Raw genomic sequence first — 12,539 nt, forward strand, 5'->3', positions numbered from 1 at the left:
GTGGGAAAGAAGTAGAAAGGAGCTATTAGCAGAAACTGTGTGGTTGAGACATAAAATAGAGTTCCAAACTTGGAGTCTGTTGAACTATGCAATCAAATCCTTGCTGATGCCACTTCTAAGTCTCAGTTTCTTCATCTGTGCAATGACACTTAAACTATCTCTACTATCCACTTCACAGATTTGGTATGATACTTTTTGTAAAAGCTGTTATTTTCTTGTTTGAGTTGAGAATTGAGATCTAATTCCTGGAATTAGAGAAAGTGAATGAAGGGTCTGGAGGGTTATTAGATCTTCATGCATCACATTTAGACCTCTGGCTAGATATGCTTAGTTCCCTCTTTTGATCATTTCTAGAGTATCCTTTTAAGACCTTTATGTAGGGAGTCCTTCCCCCCTCAAAAAAAAAAAAAGATTATATTTACTTCCTAGAAAAGTATTTTTACATTAAAATATTGAGATGGTAAAGTGCTAGGACCTTATGGTCTTTGTGACCTTAGGCTAGTTTCTGAACCTTTCCATGTATCTCAGTTTCCTTCATAAAATGAAGATGATTTCTAAGGTTCCCTTCAAGCTCTAAGCCTATAATCTAATGAGTCTTCCCCTGGAAATCAGTGTCTTTTTGAAACATCATTGAATTGATTGATGGGTAGATGTAGGTGGGTCTTTTAAAGTTCTCACACATGAAAATTTTAGAAAGTAATATAAACAGTCTCTTTTGAGGAAGGTTCTTCACATTTTTCATACATTTCTTTACTGTATAGTAAATTTTTATTTTAAAAGGCAGAAATTTGCATAAAACTTTAATATTCAAAATCTCTAAATCTTGAGAACAAGGATAATTTTTTAGAAGTGGTTCTAATTATTTCAACTGAGGTAGCCATCATTCCTAGTGTCTTGATCTTCCATGTAGTTAGAATATTCCTTATTTCTCTCAGAAAACTATGCTCATTGTATCTCCTCCTCTGCCCCACCTATTACCTAATTCTCTTACCTTCCTTTATCCCTATTTCAGGGGTCATTTCACACCCTTCTTTCTTTCAGCCCACATTCCATTCCCTCCTCAAAGTTGCCTTACATGTGAACCCATACTATATAATTTATCCCTTAAATGGATCAGTTCTTTTTTCCCAGTATTATAAACCTTGAGTGAAGAAGACAGGGTCCCTTGTCTTGATCTTTATGACCTATACTTTACTTGTGAAGAGAAAAAAAAATGTTGTACAATGAAAATAATACTGAATGAAATAGCATTTTATGAAACCTAGATCTGCCATCTTAATCACCATTCTGGGCTTCAGTTACCCTTAACAATAAAGTAAAGAGATTATATTATAGAGGCCTCAGTTTCCTTCCAGCTCAGTATTCATGGTCTTAAGATGCTAATAACAGTGTTTTGCATTTAACATGAACTTAAAAATTCATGGAATGAAAGAATGAATGATTTACTTTTATTTTTATTTTTTTCTCTTCAGTTTCAAGTGTAGTCTTAGGCACAAAGAATATTTATTTTAGAATCAAATCAATATGCAGGTCAGAGGAAAATTTGATTATAAATAAAACTTTTGATGTGTCTAACATATTTGAGTTGTTGTTACTCACATTGAATTATAATTGCCCTTAATATAAACTTTCAATTATGGCACTCTGATTAACTGTACAAGTGAATCTCACTTTATGCAATAGATACAACTCTGAAACATTGTACCTAAATAGAATTGGCTTGGTGGACAGTGCTGGACTTGGAGTCAGGAAGGCCTGGGTTCGAACCTTGCCTCTGACACTTCCTAGCTGTGTGACCATGGGTAAGTCACTTAACCTCTCTTGAATCTCAGTATCCTCATCTGTAAAATGGATATAATAAAACTTGTAGTACTTACCTCCCAGGCTTGTTGTGAGGTTCAAATGAGATAATTTGTGTGTGAGCATTCTGCAAACTTTAAAGCACTATGTATATAGATATAAGCTATTATTGTTATTGTTGTCATCTCATCTTCTCTTATTTATCAGTCTTGTTCTCATCTTTTTTCTGTGGAAGTCAGAGAAAAATTGTCCTGGGATAAGCTACTATCATGCTATATTTCTTTTATATTTAATGTTCTGCAAACTTTTGCAAAGGCATATAAAATAACTCCCTTTTAGAATTGAATTAAAAAGTATTGTGAAGGTTAGTTCATCTTCTGTAGGCTTGTTAAAAGTGTCTTGGGGACAACTCTAGTAACAGTCAGAATTATGGGGATGATGATGATGATGATGATGATGATGATGATGATATGGTGTTGTTGTTAATGATTATGATTACTATTACTTATTTAAGTGTACTATGGAATTACTTGTGTGGTTCTTTGAACTTTCTGCCTCGTTTCCTGTCAGTCTGCTGCTGCCCCTGCAGAAGCAGATGGCTGCTGCCTGAATGTTTAAATGACTGAAAATTATTTTGTATTTTCTTCTTCTGTTTCTCATATTGGCATAGTCAAAGAATTCATCACCTAGTGGTCAGCCAACTGGTGATAAGTCTTCCATTCTTAACCTCCTTTCCAAATACTCTCCTATTACCTCTGCTGTATGGTACTGAAGGCCATTTTGTATTTTCCTCATTGATTTCTTGTGTTTCGTGGCTAGAGAATTCATCTAGTGGCCAGCCAATTGGTGATGAGCCTTTTCCTTGCTTATCCATATTGGTCCTCAGTTAGCAGATACTCTATCTTTGGAATTGTGCTCAAAAACTTTTAGTTTAGTAAAAACTGTCAAAGTTTACACTCATCTTTCAAAAATGTTAAGAGCCCATGGTCACCTCCATGCCACAGCGAGGAATAGGACTTGTTCGTAGAATGTTGAATACGACATCCTCCATGATGGTGGCAAACACTGTTGTGGAATATGCATGTCCCTGTTTTATTACTCAGTATAATTCTAATTTCAGGCACATATTGACTAGGTGATCCTAGGTGAGTTACTTAGCCTTTTAGTACTCTAGACAAATCTTTAAGACAAAAAAGTTGATGGTGTTCATTTTGAAGAAGTTTGCTTAATTGAAATTTGGTATTCTACTGAATTTATCTACTAAAGAAATTTTAGATCCAATCCTTAATCCCTTACCCTAATCAAAAGATCACTGAATACTTTCGAGGAATGAAGTATCTTCTCAACCTTTGCATGGGAGACACCTTGTTGAGAAGCCTATTTTAAGCCTGTTTTCTGTTTTCTAGAGTATGACTAAAAAAAAAATTAATCTTTCTTATATTCTAAAGACCCTTCACTTGTGTTACTATGTCTTCTGTAAGAAATTATAAAGTTCTGCTTTTCCTTTTTTCATATTTTTATTAAGAATATCTTCCATGGATATTTAGAACTTTCTCATAAAGACAATATGGTTGAGAAAGAAGTTATACAAATTGATACCTTCCTGCTTGCCTCTATAACAGGACTTGTATAGCGGCTTTAGTCACTTAGATTACATAAAACTGATATTTGCTTAGTAGTGGTGGTTGAACTTTAGTTTGAAGGCCATTTGTGGTGCTGATCTTTCATTTCACTCATTTTAGGTTGCTCAACGATGACTATGGCAAGATACAGGCCTACGTGGGACTTGGCGCTCGATCCCTTGGTGTCTTGTAAACTCTGTCTTGGGGAATATCCTTTGGAGCAGATGACAACAATAACCCAGTGCCAATGCGTCTTCTGTACCCTGGTTGGTTCTTTTGAAACATATGTTTTGAAATTATTTCACACACACACACACACACACACACACACACACACACACACACACGATTCTTGTTAGCTCAATTCATTCTACATTCAGAGGGATATGTCTCTGAAGATGCTGGAGCTCCCAAGTTCAGATTTTTTAATTCATTATTGTTTATGATGCCAAGGACATCATATAGAAAAAAATACTTTTCAAGCACACTTTAAAAAAAAACCTCATTTATGGGTTTTTCTGTTAAAAAATAAACTATATGACACTAGTTGATAACTCAATTTGACAGCTACAGGCTTATTTCTAAATCTATTTCTAAGTTGTTTTCTCTGCAAAAAACTCATGCACATTTCAGTTGCTGAAGTTGTCAGTCTTAGAATGATTTTATCATTAGATCATAGTGAAGTTTCCATAGAGGTAATCAAAACTGCACCTACTGGATGAGTTTTCTCTTTCTTAAATGACATAAAGACAATTGCCTAACAATTAGAGCTAAGAAGCAAAATGGTCTACCTTGGGACCTTGGGAGGTAATGGACCTTACTGGAGGCCTTTTAGTGGAGACTTGGGATGTTAGAGAGGGCAAACCTATTCAGGTAGGAGTTAAATTAAATTTCTTCCATTGACCCCCAAACATAGAGTTGTTTTCTCTAGGCAAAAACAAAAATTTATATTCAGTTAAACTCATCTAAGTGTGTTTCTCCTTCCCTATTTATTTCTTGGATATTATTTGAATCATATTTTTGCTATAAAATGTCAACAATCAACAAAAGCAAAACATAAAATAATGATACACCAAGACCTTTAAGAAAACAGAACCAAATGTGAAATAAACAGATTTTTTTCCCTGTTTTTTTCCAAGTCAGTCTATTTTATACCTTTGACCTTATTTTTCCCCTTCCTTTTTTTCTCCTTTCGAAATAGTTTTAGTCAGTCTGCTTATGGATCTAATTCTTTGTTCTGCATTACTTCTTAAACATCTTTGCATGTTTCCCACTTTTGTATGGCGCTAGCATGTTCTATTGCTTTAAGGTATCATAATTTATTCACAATATCTATTTGTTTCTACTTCTTTTGCTCTGTTATGAATAGAGCAGTAGATGTATGCATACATATATAATATATTATATATATGTAATATGTTATATATTATGACATATTACATATATTTATTTGTTCTTCTTCAGATAGTTCTTTTTTCCCTATTTAATATATTTTTGGGCTAATAGCCTGACAATGAAATAACTAGGTGAAAAAAATATGCTTGATTGTGTATGATTCATTCATTGTAGATTATATTGCTCTCCACAAGATTTGAATAATTTTTAGTTTCAGAGTGATAGTTTTTTATAACCCTGCCAACAAAGAAATTTATTATTTTTGCTGTTAAAATTCTAGTGGGAGTAAAATAAATCTTAAAGTTGTTTTTCTATTTGAGAGTTTTGAGCATTCTTTTCATCATAATATATTTAAACATTAAAAAAATTATCTGTTCATATACTTTAACCAGTGTTCATAATAATATTACTTAAGTGATTTCTTATAGTTTTAAATGCCATACCTTTATCTGATGTATGTATTTGTTTGTACATGTACAAGTTTTAGATTATATTTGTAGTTTCATTAGTTTATAGAATTCTAAATATGGAAATTACTGAGCAGGTCTGTAATCCTTCTGTGATTTACTAGGGAATTATCTGAGCTACTGCTCAAGTTATTTTTCAGAATTTTAATAACCAATATATAATATAGACAGGATTTGTAGCCAAGTTTTCCCAACCCTAAAATCTCTCTATTACAAATCAGGGAATATTCATAAAACATTATATATTCATTTGCTATTACCTCTACTATTGTTATTTTAGCGATATATGAATACTTGGAGCAAGCAATAATTTTGATTGTACTTCATTTTGTGATTACAGTAGCCATGCATTTGTATACTTCTTCTGACACCAATAGGATGACTCAGAATAATTTATCTTGGCCATATTAGGAACAGCTGATAGAACACCATGTTTGGAATCAAGAAAACTTGAGTTCAAAACTTGAGCCATACATTTTTTTAACTTTGTGACCCTGCTCAAGTCACTTAACCTCTGTTTGCTTCAGTTTTATCATCTGTAAAGTGGGGATAATAATAAGTAATTACCTTTGAGGATTGTTGTGAGGATCAAAAGAAATAATTATAAAGTGCTATCATAGTGCCTGCCACATAGTAAGTGCTATATAAATGTTAATTGATTTATCATATGAAGTCATAGTGGCCTAATTTTTCCACTTTTACTTTATTCTCTCCATTGTGTTCTGAATTTTATGACATGGATGCATATTCTATGATATATCTTACTTTGAAAGAATAATGAGTAGGTGAAAAAATGGTTGCATTGCTATGAAAAAATGCTTATCATGGGGAAAGCAATTCAAAAACTAGAGTACTACAGACTGTAAGAAAGAAAAAAAGATTTTTATTAATAAGCCACACTTTTTATTGAAGGGTTTATAATAAAACCATTATTAGAGGAAGATCAACTGGGCTCAAAATATTCGAGCATCTTCATTGGATGGTAAAAGCATCCTTCTGTCAAAATATTTGAAGATTAAAAAAAAATAGAAGACCCATGGTCATACAGATCTTGTTTCCATAGAGCAAATGATTAGATAAATAAATTGAATTATATATATATATGTGTGTATATATATATATATATATATATATATATAAAAGAATAATCATTCTAGAATTACAAAGATTCTTACATGGAGAAGGAATATTACAACAAATATGTTGAAAGATTAGCCATGCTAACTGAAGCCTTGACTGACAGCCACCTCCTGAAGGGTGAAGTGCCAAATTTTTTCTACTATCTATCTTAATATGGGATAGAAACTGGACTCATTCCATTCTATATGTACTGCTTTGCTTGGAAATAACTTCCATACTTGTTACCTCCTTATAATTCTCCCCCATTAGATTTTAAGCTCTTCTTTCTTTCTTAGTTTATTTCTTAAATTTTCCATTTATTTCTTAAAAAATTCTTCCTAAAATAGAAATAATCATATTTAAGTGCTCTTGGAAATTTCCTGATTGAAATCTTTGATATAATTAAGGTTGTAATTGGGAAAACACAAATGTATTGCTTATCTAATATATTCTTAATACCATAACGTGATAAAAATGTACTTTCATAATGATAATCTGTCAGTTTTTAATTCAGTATAAAATCACGTAAAACAAGAAATTATAGGAAAAATAACATAAGTGCTTATGGAAAGTATTTTAAGGAGGTAAATTTTTTTTATTACTTAAGTAAAAGTAATTATTTTGCTTTTCTTTCCCAGTTAATTTGCCTACTATTGTACTACTGTCCTGTTTTCTTAACTGATATATTTACCACCAAATATCAATCATTTTCTTCTCTCTTCTCTTCTCTCCCCCCCCCACCCCACCCCTGGTACAGGGAGGCAATTGAACTTGCCCCAGGATCACTCAGCTAGTAAGTGTCTGAGTCATAATTTGAACTCATGTCCTCCTGACTCTAGGGCTGATGATCTGCAGCACCTTTATTCTTCTTTATTATCATTTTTTCTTTTCTTTTACAATTTTTTTTGTTTTGAGAAAGTATATTTGACTAGTTTAAATGTTTAAATGAAACTTGGCAGAAATAGTTTAGACATTAGTATGTTGACCAGTAAAAATAAAGCCTTATATTTGCTGGTTCAAAAAAAATGAACTTTATAAGTACCAGATGGATGAAAAAGTATAGTCAAGATTATGAAATTACTGGAAACCAAATGAAGAGCATTTGAATGAATTGTGGATGTTTCATTTGTGAAAGAAAAATCTTGGGGGAAAGGTTGAAAGGAGCAAAGTTCTCCTTAGCTCCTGACAACAGAATTGGGTACTATGGGGAGAAAGATTTAGAAAAGACAGACTTTTGGCTAGACATAAAGCCCATCATTTTAATACAAGTATTCTCCAAAAGATTTTCTGTCCTTTGAGACAGTAGGGACCCTATAGTTTCTGAAGAAGTATTGAAAATATCTAACACTCACAGAATAATAGAAAACCTTAGTATGAGTATGAAGAATCTACAACACATTATAAAATGGGAATTGTAATGGAGAAATTGATTTAAAAATGTCATCCTCAAAGAAATGTATTACTTAAAAAGAACTTGGATTGTTCATATGGCAGGAGTAAGGAATAATGGATATATAGTCAATGTGCTCATCGAGGATCCTTTTTGTGATGTCAAGAGAAAGTAAGGAAGTTTATCTTACTTTTTAAATGGATTCCTTCTCTTAATACTTAGACAATATCAAAATGGGTAAGAATCACATGTGATGAGTTATGACCTCTATCTTGGAAGAAATAGTCAACCTGGTGTGATCTCAGGGTCATTGACGAAACAAATATTTTCTAGTTTTGTATGAATGAAATTCTGCCTGTGGAGGATAGGGAATTTTCTTTAACTAAAAAACTTCAAGTAGAGACTTCATAACTGCTTCTAGGGGGTGTTAATAGAGTGAATTCCTATTCTACTGAGAATTAAAATATGTGACCTTAGCTGTTCCTTCCAAATCTGAGATTCTGTAATTCCATGTTGCTTATTGATATGCAAAAAATATCCTTTTAATAACATTAAAGCCACAGTTTAAAACCTTCTACTTAGGAGAAAGGAAATTGCTTGTGACAGGTTCCTGAGTTAGGAGGGAGGTGGAGTAGGACAGAGTTTGTTGGAAGAAATAGAGAAAAAAAAGCACCATGTCATTCAATTTAGAAGATCAAAATTAATTCCTACATTTCTGAAGAGATGCACATCATGGTCAAGCATGTTGATATGGATTACAGAGTTAGTTTCATGTAAAATTATAGTTTTGTCCAGAAAAACCCTTTCTTACATTTGAAACTATATATGTATATGATTCTAATTGCTGATTTTTTTTTTTTGCCCTTGTAGTTAGCGAATTGCACCATGAGAATTAAATTTGGGAGGTTGTGTGTGTGGTAGCAGTGGGGAGTGAAGGAGGAAATGCCCTTCAATACAATCCACACTTTACTCTCACTTGCTCTCTTAGTAAAACTTTCGAATTCCCCCCACTTCTATTTCTAAAGATTTCTTATTTAAAAAAAATTTTTTCTAAATCAGACCAACAGAATGAAGCAAAATATCCCTATTCCAGATTTTTGTTTTGCCAGGCAATGGAGTTGACTTGCTGAGGATCACACAGCTATTAAGTATGAGGTCGTATTTGACACCAGGGTCAGTGTTCTATCCACTATGTCACCTAGCTTTCCCATGGGGCTTTCTTAAACTCACCACTAAATAGTGTAAATTGAGGTTGATTCTTCAGAATGTTTTTGGTAAATGCGAAATGTTGGCTAAAAATATTTGAACATTTGTCTCTGAATCAGTGGAGTATGGAAAAGAGGAAGTATCTGAGGGTTGATAAATGAGGTGGAGGGGGGCATATACATGTCCTTGCTCTGCTTGTTTAGGTTGTTTGTCATTATGCCACTGGTTTCCAATCTTTATGAGTAGTAGAACCCCTCTTTAATGTCAAAAAAGTTTTATGACTTGTCAGTTCATAAAGGCAGCACCTCTAGACCAAGAATGCATAATCAGTAGCAGTTTTTCATCATAAACACTTTACAAATTCCTTTGTATTTTATCTGTCACAATGTTTTAAGTAGTAATACAAATATGTATCCCAAAAGTTTTAGTGCATTCTTAAACTATTGAAGTTTAAATGATAACTTTTTTATGTTGTTAAAGTTTGAGACTCCATGAAGACCTTTTAGACATCCTAAATTTTTTATACTTTTTAATTACTTGCAAAGCATTTATTCTTTTGTAAGCTTTTGAATTCCATATTTTTCTTCTATCTTCCCTTCTCTCCCTCCTTCCTTCCCATGACAGTGAGAAATCTGATATAAGTTGTACATATACAGAAGCTATTTAAAAAAATTCTTGTGGCTTTAAATTCTGTGGTTATTCCAGGATATAAGGACCAAAGGTTAAAACTAATTGGTTATAGTGTAAACAGCAAAGGATTTGGAATCCAGAGGATTTAAGTTCAAATTCTGTTTTTGACATCACTTGCAAGACAACTTGCAGAAATTGACCTTAAACAAGATGCTTTCATCTCTCTTGCCTCAGTTCCTTGATCTACAAAATGGTTAGGTTTAACTAGGTTGTCTATGAGGGCCTTTCCAGCTTGAATTCCTGGGTTCTTGGAAATAAGTATGTAAAGAATTAGATGGGCTTTGTGACAGAGGAGGTTAGTTAGGATTTGAGGGGAGGGGAGAAAGTAATAAAGGAATGAGGAAAGATGGTTTCAAGACCACAGACTAATCACTAATAAATTCATAGGACACACAGGTAGGTACTCAAGTGAATTCACCTGCTTAAGAGAAGAAGACCTTTAAGATTTTTGTAAATTCTGTGTTAGCCAGTGATCCATTTCAGCTGCCCATAAACCTAGATTGATTTTTAGACTATGCCAAGAGGAGCCTTGTATTGAGAACATAGACAATAATATCCCTGCTGCTCTTAGGACCCAGAGCTAGACCACACTTTAAATTTTGTGTACAGCTTTGGTTACAACCCTTCAAGAAATTTATGACAAGTAGGAAGCCTTGAAGAGAAAGATATATGGAAAAAGATGTGAAAGCAGTCAAGTGCAGAAAATACTGAACTGGGAATATTTAGCAAGGAGGAGAAAAAACCTGGGGGAAAGGATAAAATCTTATCCGACCCCTACTTTTTTACAAATGATGAAAGAGGTACGTATTCCACTGGTTTCCAGCCTTTTTTTGAGTAAGGAACCTCTCTTTGATGTTAAAAAAAATTGGGTGAGCTGACCAAAAGATGATGGCAGCACTATCAGACTAAAATAGTCATATAATTCATAATAAATTTTGTCATAAACGCTTTAAATATTAATTTGTACTGAATAATTTTATCTATTTTAAAAATGATTGTGGACTGCCTTCTGTAATGATAATGAATTGCTTGTCATGTTTATATATTAAAGCAGGAGAGGTTATAGCACTAGTAAAAGATCTGAGGAAGGCATTCCTCTGAGGTAAAAGATTGATCTAGGTGACCGCTACGTAAGCTCCTTCATTTTAATTTTTTTTATTTAATAGTATCTTATTTTTTTACAATTACATATGAAGATAGTTTTCCACATTCATTCACATAAGATTTTGAGTTCCAAATTGTGCCCCCCACTTCCTTTTCCCCTTCCCAAGACAGCAAGTAATCTGATACAGATTATAATGCACAATCATGTTATTAGTCATATTATGAAAGAAGAATCAGAAAAAAAGGGGAAAAACTCTCCAGAAAGAAAAAAACAAAAAAATTTATGAAATGAAAATGGTATGTTTTGGTCTGCATTCAGACTCCATTGTTTTCTCTTTGGATGTAGATGGCATTTTCCCTCACAAGTCAGTAAGCTCCTTTCTTGAGATAATATGATTCTATGAAATCATCTTGTTTCTAAAATAGCATATTTTTAGGAACAGATGGATACATGAAGAATATTAATTGGTCATAACTTTTGCTATTCTGATTGAAATTCACATGGATGATAATAGTTATAGTAATCCCTAACATTTTAGTGTTTTAAGATTTAAAAAGAACTATGTTATTTCTTATGATCCTCATGGCAACTCTGTGAAGGATAATTATCATTAATTTTATAGATGTGGGAGCTGACATAGTGAGCAGTTCACCAGGGTCAAAAACTAGTAAGTATCTGAATAGGATTCAAGCTCAAATGTTTCTAATCCAAAATTAGCACTTTAAACAATGCGCCACCTAGCTGTTGATTGGGATCATCATCTAATCATTTTGAAAGGTCATCACTATTTGAAGCACTGACTTGTGGTTGTTATTTTCTCATGCTTATGGAATTACTGTGCTTCAGAGAAGATGATGATAGAAAAATTAATGGAGAATAAAGCAGAAAGGCCCATTTTTTGTGTCTGGAATCATGTTCCCATAGGAAAGAATTCTGAAACTTGAGGAAGGGATCTTCAAAATAAGCTTGACCATTCCTAATGACTCTTTCATCCCTTGCCTTTGGGAATTCCTGTTAGGATGACTTCCTTATTCTTCTGGCATATTTAAATTGCACTTCTCTAAAACATACTTCTTGGGGTAACTAGGTGGTACAGTGGATTGAGTGCTGGCCCTGGAGTCAGGAGGACCTGAGTTCAAAATCTGACCTCAGCCATTTAATACTTGCTTAACTGTGTGACCTTGGATGAATATGCACTTCCTTCCTATCACTTATGGTTCTAAGTCTAGGTGTTTCTGATGATGATGATATTTCTTCTTCATTCTCAAGAAAACAATGACATCAGGGAGGTGATACCATGACAAGTGAGTGAGCAGTGCTGTGCTAAAACCCAGCCTCACTTTCTCCTCCAGAGCCATCTGGGTCCGGTAGCAAGATATGAATCTGTTAGACCTGGATATGAGGTATTTAGAGTTAAGGGACTTTTGTCCAAAGACCAGTAAGCATCAAGTGACTGAGGTCAAATTTGAACTCAGGTCCTCCTGACTCCAGGGATGGTGCTCTACTACCTTTCTTTATAGGGGAGGCATTCTCTGATAATAAGTCCACTTGCCTTAATAATGTTGATATTTAGCATAAGACAGGAAACTTTCCTGGGTAGGGAGAGTATTGTAGTGAGATTCTAGAGTTCAGTGTCAATATTAAACAACTGTGTGACTATAGGCAAAAGGCTTTACATCCTTGAGTGTCAGCTGCTTTATCTATAAAATGATGCTATAACTAAATGACTTCAAAGGCTCTTTCCT

The 12,539-nt window shown here is 33.5% G+C and overlaps 1 protein-coding gene across 6 annotated transcripts in view; it reads left to right on the forward strand.

The window, feature by feature from the left end:
• The window catches only part of RNF144A (ring finger protein 144A), a 332,710-nt gene that overhangs the window by 81,119 nt on the left and 239,052 nt on the right, over positions 1 to 12,539 (forward strand). For 3 of the 6 annotated variants that reach the window (XM_074209608.1, XM_074209609.1, XM_074209607.1), the window contains one exon: positions 3,543 to 3,688. In XM_074209608.1, the coding sequence (XP_074065709.1) occupies positions 3,554 to 3,688 (135 nt within the window). In that variant the 5' untranslated portion in view covers positions 3,543 to 3,553. Of the gene's footprint in view, positions 1 to 13; positions 1,803 to 3,542; positions 3,689 to 12,539 lie in introns of those variants that run through there. The other 3 variants (XM_074209610.1, XR_012473405.1, XM_074209606.1) reach the window with 3 other exon arrangements.

Source organism: Macrotis lagotis, chromosome 1, assembly GCF_037893015.1.
Source record: "Macrotis lagotis isolate mMagLag1 chromosome 1, bilby.v1.9.chrom.fasta, whole genome shotgun sequence".
NCBI lineage: Eukaryota > Metazoa > Chordata > Mammalia > Peramelemorphia > Peramelidae > Macrotis > Macrotis lagotis.